This window comes from Hermetia illucens, chromosome 1 (genome assembly GCF_905115235.1).
Source record: "Hermetia illucens chromosome 1, iHerIll2.2.curated.20191125, whole genome shotgun sequence".
Taxonomy (NCBI): domain Eukaryota; kingdom Metazoa; phylum Arthropoda; class Insecta; order Diptera; family Stratiomyidae; genus Hermetia; species Hermetia illucens.
This window is the reverse complement of record NC_051849.1, coordinates 182,301,012-182,315,382: the sequence shown is the minus strand read 5'-3', so window position 1 is coordinate 182,315,382 and position 14,371 is coordinate 182,301,012. Positions and strand designations below refer to the sequence as shown.

Genomic DNA, 14,371 nt, shown 5'->3' with positions numbered 1-14,371 from the left:
CGATGTCAGCGCCTCTATTGTTACACGCATCCATGAGACAACTCCTGATCGCGAAGTGCCCGACCTGATTGCTTGTACGTTGTCGACCAGTTGAAAACAAACTAATCTTGTGGCAGGTCCGGTGCTCAAAAATGTAACACCAATGATAAGGCGGTGAAAGTTCCAGAAATTCACGATTCTCCCACCATTACTGTTGCGCTCGCCAAGACGGCGTTTCCTCATCATATGTTCAAGTAAAGTATTGTCAGAGCCCACCTAGGCATTCAGATCACCCAACACGATCACAATGTCACCTTTAGGAAACGTCCTCTGAACTGCGTTTAATTACTAGTAGAAAGCATTCTTCTCCACTATTTTGTAAATCTCCGTTCCTGCGTAGCATTGTTAAATTATGATGCTCCTTAACCTGGACCCAAATCTTGCATGTTTTAATTATGCGCAAATACCAATACTTCCTGAGGGTCTTATTTCCTCCGCCAGTGCTGATCATAGATAATTCTAATTTTGGTGATAAACATAATTAGCTTTTTGGGATCTTGTACAGAGATAGTCTGATAAAAAGGAAATCAAAGTCGACTGAATGTGGTTAGAAAACCATAGTATTAATAATCAAGGCCTGTCATGTATAATTCCAAGCCCTTGACTCCATGCTTTATTTAGGGCCTGCCTAATGTATGCGGCGTATAGCTATAAATTACATAAGACTAACAGAGAAACAGTGCTTAATTAAAGGGTTCTACTAAATGCACAATCAAATCTATTACATATTATTCCTGCGGACACTTTAGTGTGAGCACAAACGTTCATTCCAGATTATAACATGTTCTACTATCATGTCATTTATGTTCATTAATATTAAGCATTTGACCTGAAACTGCCAAACATATTTTTCGCCTTTTTCTAATGTAAAAGTTATAAATTCCACCCAACCTAAGCAACAATGAGCTAAGATTACAACTCTCAATGGAGTGATTGAATGCTGTCGTGGTTGAATGCTGTCGTGGTTGAAAAAATTGGAAAAATTAAAACTCATTCAGCTTAAGCATGAAATCATCACCTTGTCAACTTGAAAACAACATTCTTCAAGTTGTGGGTTGGAGTCCTGGGGATACAATAGTCCTTCCAAGTAAAAAGTCAACAAACCATATTTTTATATGTGCATATATACGAGTATATAATAGTGGAAAAGTTGTGATTTCCCTTATTTCGCCAAGTCAGCGTCTGTCTTATCTCTAAGGAAAATTTCTACTTGAGTTCGTTAGATCAATATTGTCTCGATTACTGTGCAGCAAGTTATTGTATGTTGAAAAGGAAAAACTTCCATTGTCTTGTAGGGAGTCTGAATTGAATAGAAAACATACAAGAAATTGGCGCAAAATATGTTAGCGCGTACAGTTGCTATCGAGGGTGAATGGGTACGTCTTTGGAGTTGTGTCTATTTTGAATCACTGTGGAGTCGTTAATTTAGACTAATTATCGCCGAGATGTGCTCTCATAACAAATATTTCAAAATATTGCTGTGGTTGAATATGTATGTATTCGAGATTGTCGTCCTTTTTATAACTACAAATGTGGTAGGGAATTCGTAGCTTTAACCAAACAAAAAAAAAACAAAACCAGAAGCCCTGTTTTTTTCCATAATGTATATGCTTATATTACATACTTATTAAATATCACATATCCAAATTACCGTTGATTAATTTGTTCCCTTGGGCGTTATCCGCGCATTACTGTATTATGGCGTACAGAAATCGATTTTGACAATTTCAAGAAATGCACCTTCGAGCTCCTTCATAACTAAGGAGCAAACGAACTGGTCCGTGATCCACAATTACTACCAAAATATTATGTTTAAGCTAAAACATCGCATAATAGAAGCGATCCAACGAATCACTGGTAACTCATAACTGACGTAGGTAATTGTCACACAAGAGAGAGTTTTAGTACTTATGAAAGTTGTTCCATAATCAAGAAAAATCTACAAGGTATTCCGCTTTCATCCGGATCCCCAAAATGTATCTTTGGGAGTTTCACGCTCGCATTGCTCTCAATAGATTATGGCTATTGACAATATTTACTTATAGAAAATTACCAGAGGTTAGTCAGCTTGCGTACAGTTTTTATAGCTTTCTTCATTCAGGAAGGCTAGAAATCAATCGGATTTAAGTTTGAAATTCTGCCGGGTCGATTAAATCCTGGCCGTACGCAAAGTAGCAAAAAAGAAGTGAGCCTTCTCCTTTTGACAATGTAAGAAAGCTATACAGGCTAAATTGCATATATGCTATTCTAGGAACAGTAACTTAGAGTACTGTAACGAACAACGGATTGATTGATTTTGTGAACACAATAAGAGCCCCGCTGAGGCAAGCAACAACGGTACCAGTCTATACCAAGCGCATGGCTTAGCATTCATACTGGTGGATGCAAGACCTACCTAAATCTCTACCGAGCTAAGGAGTACGGCACCCGTGTTGAAACTCAACACCACGCCGAGGCCCGAAGGTCTCTTCTCGCTTGAGCACAACCACAACCACCATTAAACTCCCACTAGGGGGGCCAACCGCAAACAACCGAGCTGTACTCACATACAAGGGGAGTTCACCCGAAGTATGAGAGTCCAGGGGCTATCCCGGTTCCCATGGTACCAGTACACCCCTGCTAAGGTTTCGTGACCAATTTGCCACTTCAGATGAGTCCCCGTGCAGACTCGGGTCTGATCGCCCTAATTAGGCTTTTGGAGCATTCGCCTACTGCATCACGGCCGGCAAACCAAAGTGAGTACAGCGTCTCCCGGTGCCATCACTATGGAGGTTCTCCTCGGCCACTTAGTTTTGGTTTGGCCGAGAGGGTTGCCGCCCCGTCTTCCTCACCGCCACCTCTTAGCAAAAGAGGTACTCAAAACTCTTTTCAAAAAAAAAGAGACTCAATGGGAGGAACCTAACCCAATTTTGCCGACTCTATATACACTCTCTCTCTCTCTCTTTTTTTTCGATGGTGGGAAAATCTTCGGAGATTACAATTACAAACTCTGATTTTCTCTTGTATGTCTTGTCTTACCCGATGGTTTTTCTGGATCAATGATGATATTTCTAGCTTGGATTCTGCTTCCGTTAACGTCCCAGTTACAGTCGCCTATGGACCTAATTCAACGTTTCGTTGCCAGTTGTGGTCTGAATCCTATCTAATCCTTCATACCGCTGTCCCAAATCGCCCAGGAAAGATTAATTAAATTTCTAAGCTTCTAAGAAATTTTTCGTAAACAAATTCTGATTAATAACTCCATACCATCTTGCCTAGACATATGACATTGTTCAGCTTCTATTAAGTGTCTGCTGGGTGTCTTTTAAGACTGTCGTTGTTCCTAAAAGCAAATAAGCGTGGAACGTTACAGTTTCAAAAAGATGTGTTTGAATTTCGTCCAACTTATCGAGATCGTCATAGGCTTTGCCCTTGACACCAAAAATTCCTTCTCCAGTTTCTATGTTTCAATTCAGGGCTGCATCACTTTTGTCGTTTTTCATGGCGCGTATATCTTCCCACACTTGACAAACGCCACTTAAGTCGGTTAAGATTTCATTGTTCAAAATATTAACAACTTCTTCGGGGCACCTACCGGTAGTTAACACGCGAGAACAATTACTTAGACGAACATGATTTTTGACATTTTTGGCGCACACATGGAGTGGGTCCTTAGCAGTCAATGTCTCCTGACCGCGGTGATATTTTACATTTGGTTGAGGCGTCCAATTGTTAACTTGTTCATTCTTTGGTAACGGACAAACTTTAGTGATGGGCCACTTAACGACATTGGAGGCAGTCCTGATGTTTACGACCTCCCCTCATACTTAATGGGCACCAAATCACTTTCAACCAAAGTATAGTTTACCGTAAACCATTTTACCCTTTCCTGAGGTTGCTTTAGGTATTAAAGTGTTATCACCTGAAATTTTTTTTAAATAAATTGGGGCCGGTGAGAAAATGGTGAGAGGTAAGTGCTGTAAGATCACTAGGGTCACCGCTAACCAGTTTTGAAGGTATTCAGTTCATGCAGACTTCAATTTCCGCAAGTAACGTATTCATCTGTCCTACTTTTCACCTGAAATCATTGCGATGCTACTCTCGCTATTACGAGCTGAGTAACTATTCTTACTATTGTGAAAAAAATCCTTGCATCGAGGCGAATGATAATTTTAGTTATAATACCTAGACATAAATTTTGCGGAAGTAGCCACGAGATTGTTATAGGTTACATGTAAAATAAGAGGAACTGGATAATTTTCTGATATGAGAACCAGGATACGTCTGTTGGCACAGAAGAAAACAGAAGTCTTAGATGCGGGAGAATTTCCATGTTCTCGCAGATTCATGCTCCCCAAAAAGGATGCAGAGTAGATTCTTAGACGCACCTAAAGAACGAGGATTTTACCCAAGCAGCTGATAGATTTCGCACTTGGATTGAAGGGTTGTGAAGAGTTCTTAATCGAATTTCCGTTGGTAAAATATAATGATAATTAATGCGGCACTACTAAGGTACTTAGATTGCTCTTCCCGATAGCGATCGTCTAATTAGAGTCATTTTTAGAAATTAGGTTTTCTTCAAATTTAGCTGCAAATTATACTACACGAAGCGACTATTCCATCAATTTCAATTTCGTCGCTTCTATCCGTGTTTTCTTATAATATCTAAATAAAAAGACCGTTTATTTCTTCCTGAAAAGCGATATGTTATTTATTTGCAAATAAGAATTTCAGGCATAAGTTGTGTCTTTCCTCAGTACCTGACCAGCTAAGACATTATGTCCTATTCCGGTCTATAAATATTAAACTTAACATGGGGATCTTTTAATTAATAATAACAATAATCATTGGTATAACAATCCATTTGGATTAGGGCCTTGAAGTGTGTTCGAGCACTTCATTCAAGACCGTGATGGTACACTACAGGATTACAGTACCCTATGTGGTCAGCATTGCGCTCGGTCGAGATTATTACCCTGATTTGACTCAGGTACTCATTCACAAGTGAGTCGACTGGTATCCGACGTCAAATCACGCGACCTACGCGACCTCCCGACTCACTTTTAATTCTTCTTTTAATTGCTAACAAATAACTTAATTAGACGTCGGGGTGGCACTAATGTTGCCTGGTGCCTCACTTCCCATCTCTTTCAGAAGCTTCGATTGGATGTTGCCCATATCATGGTCCAACTTTCTACTGTTCCCGCAATCCTTGATGACTTCTACGCTGTCTCATGTGATAATATGTCTATCCTCAATGATGTGCTATACTATCAGTGATTTCAGCTTCAGTTATATACTTCAGGCCATTTCTGCTTCTTGCTCTCCCCAGCGTACCAATACCCGTCTTTTCGTTTGTTCTATGTAGCATAATCTGGTCATGTCACTTTAAATATTCTTCTGGGGATCCTAATCGACTTTTGAGCTGGTGATGGCACCATGTCCTTGTTTGACCCTTTCATCGTTTTTATAAGTTCCGACGAAACGTCACAGTGTGTGACCCCTACTCTTCTTTTCCCTTCCAAATTATTAATGAGGGATGGTTGTGCCCTTATTTCACCTTTTCCCACATGAACCTTTCAATAATCGACGTTTGGAAACCGTTCTTCAATCCTGGATCATGTGGATCATTAGCAAAGCGGAATGAGCTCGATATTTGGATGCATTCGTGTCGATCTCGTCAGATGTTTCAAGCGACCAGTTTATCAAAAAATAGAAAGAATAACTATAGGTTTCGTCAAGGGCAGAGGTAACTTATCAGACGCTGCCTCATCTCTGCCCTGGGAGCAGCGTGACCGAAAGTGGCAACAGATGGAAATTGCTCATTTTAATATAATCGGAAACAGTGACAGGACAAGGGTGCGAATTATATCCAACTTTAAACCGTCACTACTTTAAGCCTAAGCCAGACTAACGCTACATTTTTTGAGCTAGCTTAGCCTATTTTTGTAATACTTGGAGGTTATGTCAAAAACGAGAGATCTGTGAACCAAAAAAGTTAGAGTAAGTGCCTCTCCATCTGGTCCGGTCCAACATAAAGTAGGTGTGTACTTAGACCAGTTTATCGTTATGCTGTTTGTAGTACTTCTTAGTTTTATGCTCGAGATTCTTTCCCAATTTTTACAATTTGGCCAGGGAATTATCGTTAAGAAGCTGGTGATAGACGCGTTCAATTGAAGACCGTCAATACAAACATTTGATAATTTTTTCTGTGAACTTTGTGGCTCTGCTTTATGGTTCATGGTTTTGGCTCGATTTCATATTGCTTTGGCACAGCACATGGTTCAATGCTTAGCATAGCAATGAACGGCCGATCTTGAGGTGCAATAATCTTAAAAGGTACGACTGTCAGCGATAGTGAAAATATGCAGATTCCCTTTCTAGGTAATCTGACAGCATTCTAATGAATTAACCAGGGTAAAATATTGAGCGTGAGCAAAATCAGAGAAAATCCCTACCCCCATTGTGTGCGCTGAAGCTGTTAGCTCGCTCACAGTAGCGACTTAGCCATAGACATCGTTGCACTTGTACAGATATTACTAAGTTTATTTTGGATATTAAATGGAAAATTTATTTCACTTCTACACTTCCTTCCCTGTTATATTGAAAAAGCATTCTGGCTCAATACCATTATTACCTTTAGGCGGCGCATTATCCCAAAGTCCTTCAAAGGAGTCCATTAGGATATCATATTAAGTGCGTAAGCTGCTTCTAAAGTAAACTATAGTGCAGACATCGGTGAGTTTCTTCCAGAGGCCACTTGTCTGTCGTCCTGATGTTGCCCTTATTATTTAGATTAAATTACTTAAGTTGTAATACGTCCGTACGCCAAGAATCCTTGCTTATATCTTGGTAAGACTCCAGTGAACGCTCTCGCGCTCTGGACGATGTTATTCATAAGACCATCATTTTATAATGACCTTATTTTCGGAGCAGCTACTGATAGATATCAGGTATAAGATATGGGAGTTACCTTGCCTTTGCTTCTTTTACAATAGCAAGTGAATTGCCTTAAACTATTGCCCTTTAGCTTTGGTAAGGTCTTACATCTTCATAGGAGCATGCCATACAAGCATGAGTTGCTGCCGAAAAATATCCATTTCAGTTTGAGAAGAAAGTTCCTGTGTAGGCTAGTGCATATTATAGATTTCAACTCCGAATATACATATATGGTTTCCATAGACAATGTGTAATGGAGAGATTGCGTAGGCCGGGACGCCAGACAGCTTTTTGGGATATCGAATAGGAGGACCTCGGCACAAAACGGGGTTGTCTGAGGTTTCTTGCTAGGGCAGGTCTAGACCGGAAATCGATTGTTGAGCCGTTGATGATAATTACGGATAGAATACCTGTCATACCGGTCAAATTAAAAGCGAACGATATAGAAATGCCGACTAAACTTTATGGACTGCTTAAGATTGGTTGGTCTGATGAAACTATGGCGGCAAATTTATGCAAAAATGTCGTCTGCCTATTTATAGAAAAAGGGCCAATTCTGTTGGGAGAACTTGATGACACATCTTCCTAAGAACATTAGTTCTAACAAGGCGTTAGCCTTGATTGCGTTTGTTTGTTACCAAATACAGTTCTAAACATTACAACGTGGTGAAAAAGCAAGCAGATATCATCAAGTTAATAGGGGTATTCGAACTTCCCTTCCGCCTTTGTTCAAGCCAACAAGGAAAACCTCACTGATTTTCGGAAGAAATATGGTGTTGAGCATCATTTTGGATCATCTCCCTTTTAGGCTTGCACTGAGCTGAGGAAAACCACTAATAATGGCGAAATTTCGGAAATTGATAGTTTTCTGATGCTATCTGTTGCGAGTTTTACTGGCCAAACTTGGTCAACTTTTTTCTTCAGTCTTTGTCTCGTTCAGAAGCGGGGTCAGTTTGTCTTCATCCATTGCGCCATCTTCCCCCGTCATAAGTTTGACCTGGTTGGTGTCTAGTGGATTTCAAATCACTATCTATCACATTAAGGCATCGTTGTCGGTCCATTGTTTGTTTGCCATCGACCTTGATACTCAACCCAATCTTAACTGGTGTCATCAACGCCAATTACATATCAACACGATCGGCGATGACCTTATGACAACTCCGAAATCAATAAATGAATACAAGGTTTCTTCCGCCTTATTTTGATGTTCGACACTTTCGCTGTTTGCCAAATATCATGTTGGAAGTATCACTAATGATTGGGGCTAGATGGCGCACCGATGCCTGAATTTGCTTCAAGTATATCTGTAGATATTTATATATACCTGCGTTTTTGTATAAGCAATTCGTGGACATTTTTCAAATTAGCAGTTAGTTATGAACTGGTTGCTGGTTTCATTTATGAAAGTGTTAATAGCACAGCATTCTCTACCCAGTTTAGATCAATAAAGAAAATGTTTGTGGGTATCTTAACAAAGGTAAAGAAATGACACCACCAAAAATCAAATTTTTCTTAACGAGATTTTCATTTCGCCCCATTCTCTATAACACTACGGAAATTGATGCAAAGTGTCGAGAATGAGCACAAATTCATCTATCGGCCTAAGAATATTTTTTTCCAGAATCATTCTATTGAGAAATATCGTCCCGCTCAAAATGCTAAGGACGTGTCATAAATATGTTGATTTAAGGCTCCTTGCAATGAGGAAAATTGTAATATGTACGTAGCTCCTACTCCATGCGATGTTTATGCAAATGACCCCAACTTGCTAAATATTATTTCCAAGCGGTGTGTTTACGTAACCAAAACATGAAATGCCTGCATACACTGTATCTAGTCACAAACACCAGTTCGTACTTATCTAATATTTAAATATTATTACGGGAATCTATATTCATAAGTCTCGAAGACATAAAAAGCAAAAGGATAGCGTTTTTCCCCTGAAGAAAATTTTCCGTCTGAGTACCTTCCGTCCTCGCTCTATCTAACTAACCCCTAATTTCGAGCAGCTAAAACAAACAAGAAGTCAAGTTATATCTGGCGACTTTTCAAAATAAGATGTAGTATATATGTAAGTTCAGTAGAGACAGTTGATAGGAAATAGCGTACAATATTTTCGTGTTTTGATTGATATCGTAGTAGATGTGAATTGAACCATGTAACGGCGTGTGTTATGTATCTCGATTAATTTTTCTGGACTATGGATCCAGCGCGGAGGAATCGTGCAAAAACTGTTTTTCAAAAATTCGCCAAAAATCTAGTGAAAACTGAACAAAATAAACAGAATAGTAGTCAAAAACCAAAACTTGAACGTCGTTATTCTTGGCAAAAATTAATCCGTGATGTTGTTGATTCACAGCGAGGAAAGATCCCTTTACTGCTGGCGGTGGAGGCTGGGAATCAGTCCATGTGCAGGGAATTGCTCTCATCACAAACGGCTGAACAATTAAAGGTGAGTATGAAAGTGTTTTTTTAAATATATCTATGTAGTATTGTTTAAAAATTAAGACAATATAAAACAAAAGGATAGTCGAATCATTTCTAAGTTTCTAAGTGTTGGTGGCGAGCCTCGAAGCTCAGAAAAGTGCAAAACACCTTTTTTTACAGAAATAATTTGGTTCTTCTAATAAATAAGGATATTACAGCTTAAAAATATTTAACTTAGTGGACATCTTAATGGATCATCTAATCTAAGGTTTTATGTTCATATAAGTCTCAACTTATTATTCTTTTGTAATTCATTTCAAAGTTGGTGTGTGTTATCGTAAGGTTAACCCCGGTGTTTAACCACAATGATAAGTGACATATATTTCTGTGATATTATTCATTCGGTGCTATTTCGTTCAAAGCTATTTTTTACCCCATCTGTATCTGAAAATATTTTCTTTTTTATTTAACAGCGTAATGTATTCTATAAATCTTTAAATCTTTACTGCTTATGCAACTTCTTGAACAGCTCTCGCATGTTCCATGTTAGGATTTATTAGCATTGCTAGTTCGTGCTCTTCATCCAGTTTAGAATTGACTGACCTGACTGACCTTTAGAAATTGACTGAAAAAAATCCCCTTAAGTTCTTCCTAGAAGTATTAAATTTTGCACCGGCATAGAGGACAGTATCATGCATACGCGGGCCAAGTTTCCGACTATTAGTGTCAAAGTTATAGTAGCGCAAACTTATGAATTTTGTGTGAATTTACCGTATCCTAAGCCATAAGAAAAGACGTCATAATTAACGAGAATAGTTGACATTCGAATGAAATATTAAAATTCCATTCATGAAGAATCTTGTTCTTCCCAGCCCTGTTTTGTGTCTGTTGTAAGTTAAAATCTTAATATTAAACTCAGAGTGTGAAGCTTATGAGGTTGACTATTATCAATATAGTGCTTTCCATCAAATAATCTATTTAAATCGCTTTCTAAAAAATAGAGGGCAATGAAATTTCTAACTATGTGACACGGACCTATCATGCACTCGTTGCTCCTCATATCTTTTTCTTTTTCTTCAGCCTTTGTCCCGTTTACAAGCGGGGTCGGCTCGTCGTGATCAGTTTCGCCATTTTATGTTGTCAAATACCTCATTTGGATGTAATCGCAAGGCTTTTAAATCCCCATCCAGCGTATCAAGCCACCATTGTTTCGGCCGGCCTTTTGGTCGCTTACCATTGATTTCGATGTTCAGACCAATCTTGCCAAGCACATTCTCGTGAGCACGAATCACATGACCGTACCATCGAAGACGCCACTCTCGTAATTTTTCCACGATCGGTGCAACCGCATATCGATCGCGGATATCCTCATTTCGGTTGTGATCAAAACGTGTCACGCCACTAGTCCAATGTAACATCTTCCTCTCCATTACGGAAAGACGCCGTTCATTGTCTTTTATAGTCGGCGAACACTCGATGCTATCAATCAATGGAGGACTGCGTTATGCTCCTCACATATGAAAACACACTGAAGCGTCAAGCTTCCGGTTTCCCGACTTGTTTCACTAAATTACGGCAAAATAGACAACCATGGGATCTATTGAAGAGCTGAATTCAGCTATCCTTTCTGCTAATATAATTATAATTCTCTATACAAAATTCAACTCTACGACCCTCAAGGTCGGTAACTTTACAGTTTGAATTTTTAGGTTCGCATTTTGCCGATACATCGACTTGAAAATCCATTTAGTACATGACCTTTCCGGGTACTTTGTGCTTCAATATTATGAACTCGTTTCACACAGTTGATCTGGCAAGGTTGTGTCCTGCGACAGTTATATCACGCGAGTGATGAAGTGTTTGATCTCTCGCGTCGTGACGAAAACAGTTGGACTGTATAATGTCTCACGGATGACGGTACTCAGAGTAATGACAGCATACACAAAGCACGAGCGAACATCATCGGCGAAGAGAAATAGTGGGCTAAAGCCAAAGTTAACGGGCAGAGAACGACGAATATTGAAAAGGATTATAACTAAACCACACGAAACTACCAGAGCAAAATTTACAATAGAATTCAACACCTATTTGTGTGTGAGTAAAAATGTTACGGCGGGAGTGCCACAAAGCTAACATTCGCCGATGGACTATGAAACGCTTCATAACAGACGCTAATGTTAAGAGCATAAAGCCTGGATACTTGAAGGTTGAAGGAATATGGTATGATCTGCTAAGTCAACCTTGACATTTTTTGCGACCAACCGACCAACAGGTTTATGAATGGAAAACCTCAAAAGCTGCCTACTATCTGGACTATCTGCTTCATACAATCAAGCATGCGGGAGGTGCCTTATGCTTTTGGCTGGTACATCTTGGTATTCCGAAGGTCCTCTCATTTATATCACTGACCTGATGACCTGATGACCTGAATGTCTCGACATCCTCAAGGAAGAAGTTTTTATCATGGTAACAATACTGTTGCCAAGATTATAATGCGTTTGTTAAGACATCAAAACAGTTTAACTCAAAAAGAGCTGAAAAACAATAGGTTCTCAGCTCAACTACATATTCTTCGAAAGTTCATACTTATTAATAGTTATGCCATGTTCATTTCTGACATATTACTCCTTTTTGCGAAGCACTGCAACAAAGGCAAAGGTATGCTTGAAGGCAGTTAACATTTCATAAATTTTTCCATCGTCTCTCTCCACTTTCTATCTTAGCTTCCTGACTAAGTTGCTATAATCAATCCTTCCATTTCTGAAAACTTATTCACGTGAAGAGTTTAAATGTTCACATATGATTTTATGCTGATGATTGGCATTCTTGTTTTCCAAGAAATTTGGAAGTTTTCAATGGCTTGAATTAGCACTTCATAACATAGCATAGGACTACGCATTACATTATGAATTTGTAATAAAGTAACCCGAACAAGTGAGATAATAAGGCGCCGCTACATTCTAGAAAACCTGTGAGAATTAGGCATGAATCTGGTGTCAGACCAATGCTTTCGTCATCCGCGAGGCGTGTTTTTAGACCTGGAAATATCAAAGAAAACCAGAACCCGACAAAAAAGTTGTTTTCCAATTGGACGCAGGATTCCCCATACTGTTAAAAAAACAAATTTAATTCAGCCCCGGCTGGCCTAGTCCTGAACTTACTAGGCGATTTTACCATGAATATAATTCATATAACCATGGTGTGTTATGAATTATATATGAGGGGGGAAAGAGCAAACAGTAACCACTTTGGTCACGTTAATCCCAAGGGAGAGGCAAAAGCAGTGTCTGATGAGTTGCCTCTGCCCTGGACTCAACCGCAAAAGTCTCAGAGCAGAGGGGTATATGGGCCAGAAACCAAGAAGGAAAATATCTTTCCAATTGGTCCGGTCCGCCATCAAGTTGATCCCGGATTCAGAACTCCCTCATATCCTTAAAAAGAAATTATTTCGCACAAGGAGCATCTGGACAGGGTCGTACTATGCACCGACGAGCTTTTTCAATGCCTAGGAGACCGATGCCTTCGATAAGAATTTGATATAATCCATGAGAAGTTTCCTACAGGTGATATTGCTCCTTTATTTGACGCTAATTGTTTACCACTGACTGCACATGGAAGCGATCGACGTCTTAAGGAAATTAACCGGAGTCAAATGTAATGTATCGTAAATAGTGGTGCCTTCGATTCCATCTACCGCTTTACAAAAAAACTTGCGGGGTGGTCGGTAGTATGATCAGGACCTTTCATTGCAGACTTTTTATCCGTGATAGCAACACATCACTGCGATTCACAGCGTTTTAATATCCGAAAAAACCGCAACACTTGTTTATAAAATCCAATCCCAGTGACCATGCAAATATTTATGGAATGAAAATCGAAAAATCCAGGCCATTAATGTACTCAAGTTGAATAAGACCCTCAACCACCGACCATCAACGTCGCAACAAAACTGTTCCTCATTGCCCATGCAGTTTCTATAGTGATGGTACTTTCGTTCATTCGAAACCCCTGAGAATCTTAAATTTTGTCGAGAGAGTCCAAGGAAATAAAACGAGAATTCGACGGAAAAGCATATAATAAGAGTGGACCAACTGGAGATTTGTCATGTCATGAAGATAATAGCTGAAATAATACTGGAACGTATCAAGAGCATCTCGCAAGCTGGACTGATAGATTGCAGGCTGATTCACGCCCTGAGTCCTCCAGCGTTAACCACAACAACTGCGTGGAATTTTGATATCCGTTTTACTTGCCTCTCATCGACTTTGAACATAAGACAGGGAATGCATATGACGTGGAGGAGGGGCTAGGAGTAGGAAACTAATACCTATTATCAAGCTGATATATGACTGCACAGAATATCTGAAGCTGTATTGGGGTAAATCTTGGGAATATTTTTTTGTCCAAAGCTAAGTTCGCCAAGGTTGTTTTCCATCTCTGACACTATTTCTTCATGTAACCGTTTACGTTCTCTATGCCGCCTTCTTTGGATGACGAGCAGGTATTTTAAGAGCAATTATAATACTCCTTAAGTACGTCTCATCGCGTTGTGAAGTTTACGCAAATCGAAATTATCGCGATTATTACCCCAAGGTTTCAAGCTTTTACCAACTCAATTAGACACAATCTTACAACTAAATACCCGTGATCGTGCTGTTTGGAATGCGAAAATGACAGTGAATAGACACTAAGGTAGGACGGCACCTAGGTCAACCCCTATTCTAGCCCTAATTATGATTTAAATCAACTTGCGAAAATACGAAGGCGAGGTTATTTTTGTAAACATTGCCGCGACATCTCTAATAAGAGTAAAAATTTTCTCATAAATGTGCTGCATCTGAGAAAATTGGCGAAATAGGACCCTCTGATTGCATATTTGCTCCCGCATTTTGTAAAAAGGTTTTCATTGTTATGGTTGTGCAAAATAGACGCCCTTAAATTGATTTTAATCGACTTCATTCGAAATTGTAGTCACTGGATAATTTAA

General features: G+C 39.3%; 1 protein-coding gene across 2 annotated transcripts in view; it reads left to right on the top strand.

The window, feature by feature from the left end:
* Positions 1 to 14,371, top strand: part of LOC119646634 (serine/threonine-protein phosphatase 6 regulatory ankyrin repeat subunit A) — a 138,835-nt gene that overhangs the window by 84,062 nt on the left and 40,402 nt on the right. For both annotated transcript variants that reach the window (XM_038047146.1, XM_038047147.1), the window contains exon 5: positions 9,317 to 9,409. In XM_038047146.1, coding sequence (XP_037903074.1) covers positions 9,317 to 9,409 — 93 coding nt within the window. The remainder of the gene's footprint in view (positions 1 to 9,316; positions 9,410 to 14,371) is intronic.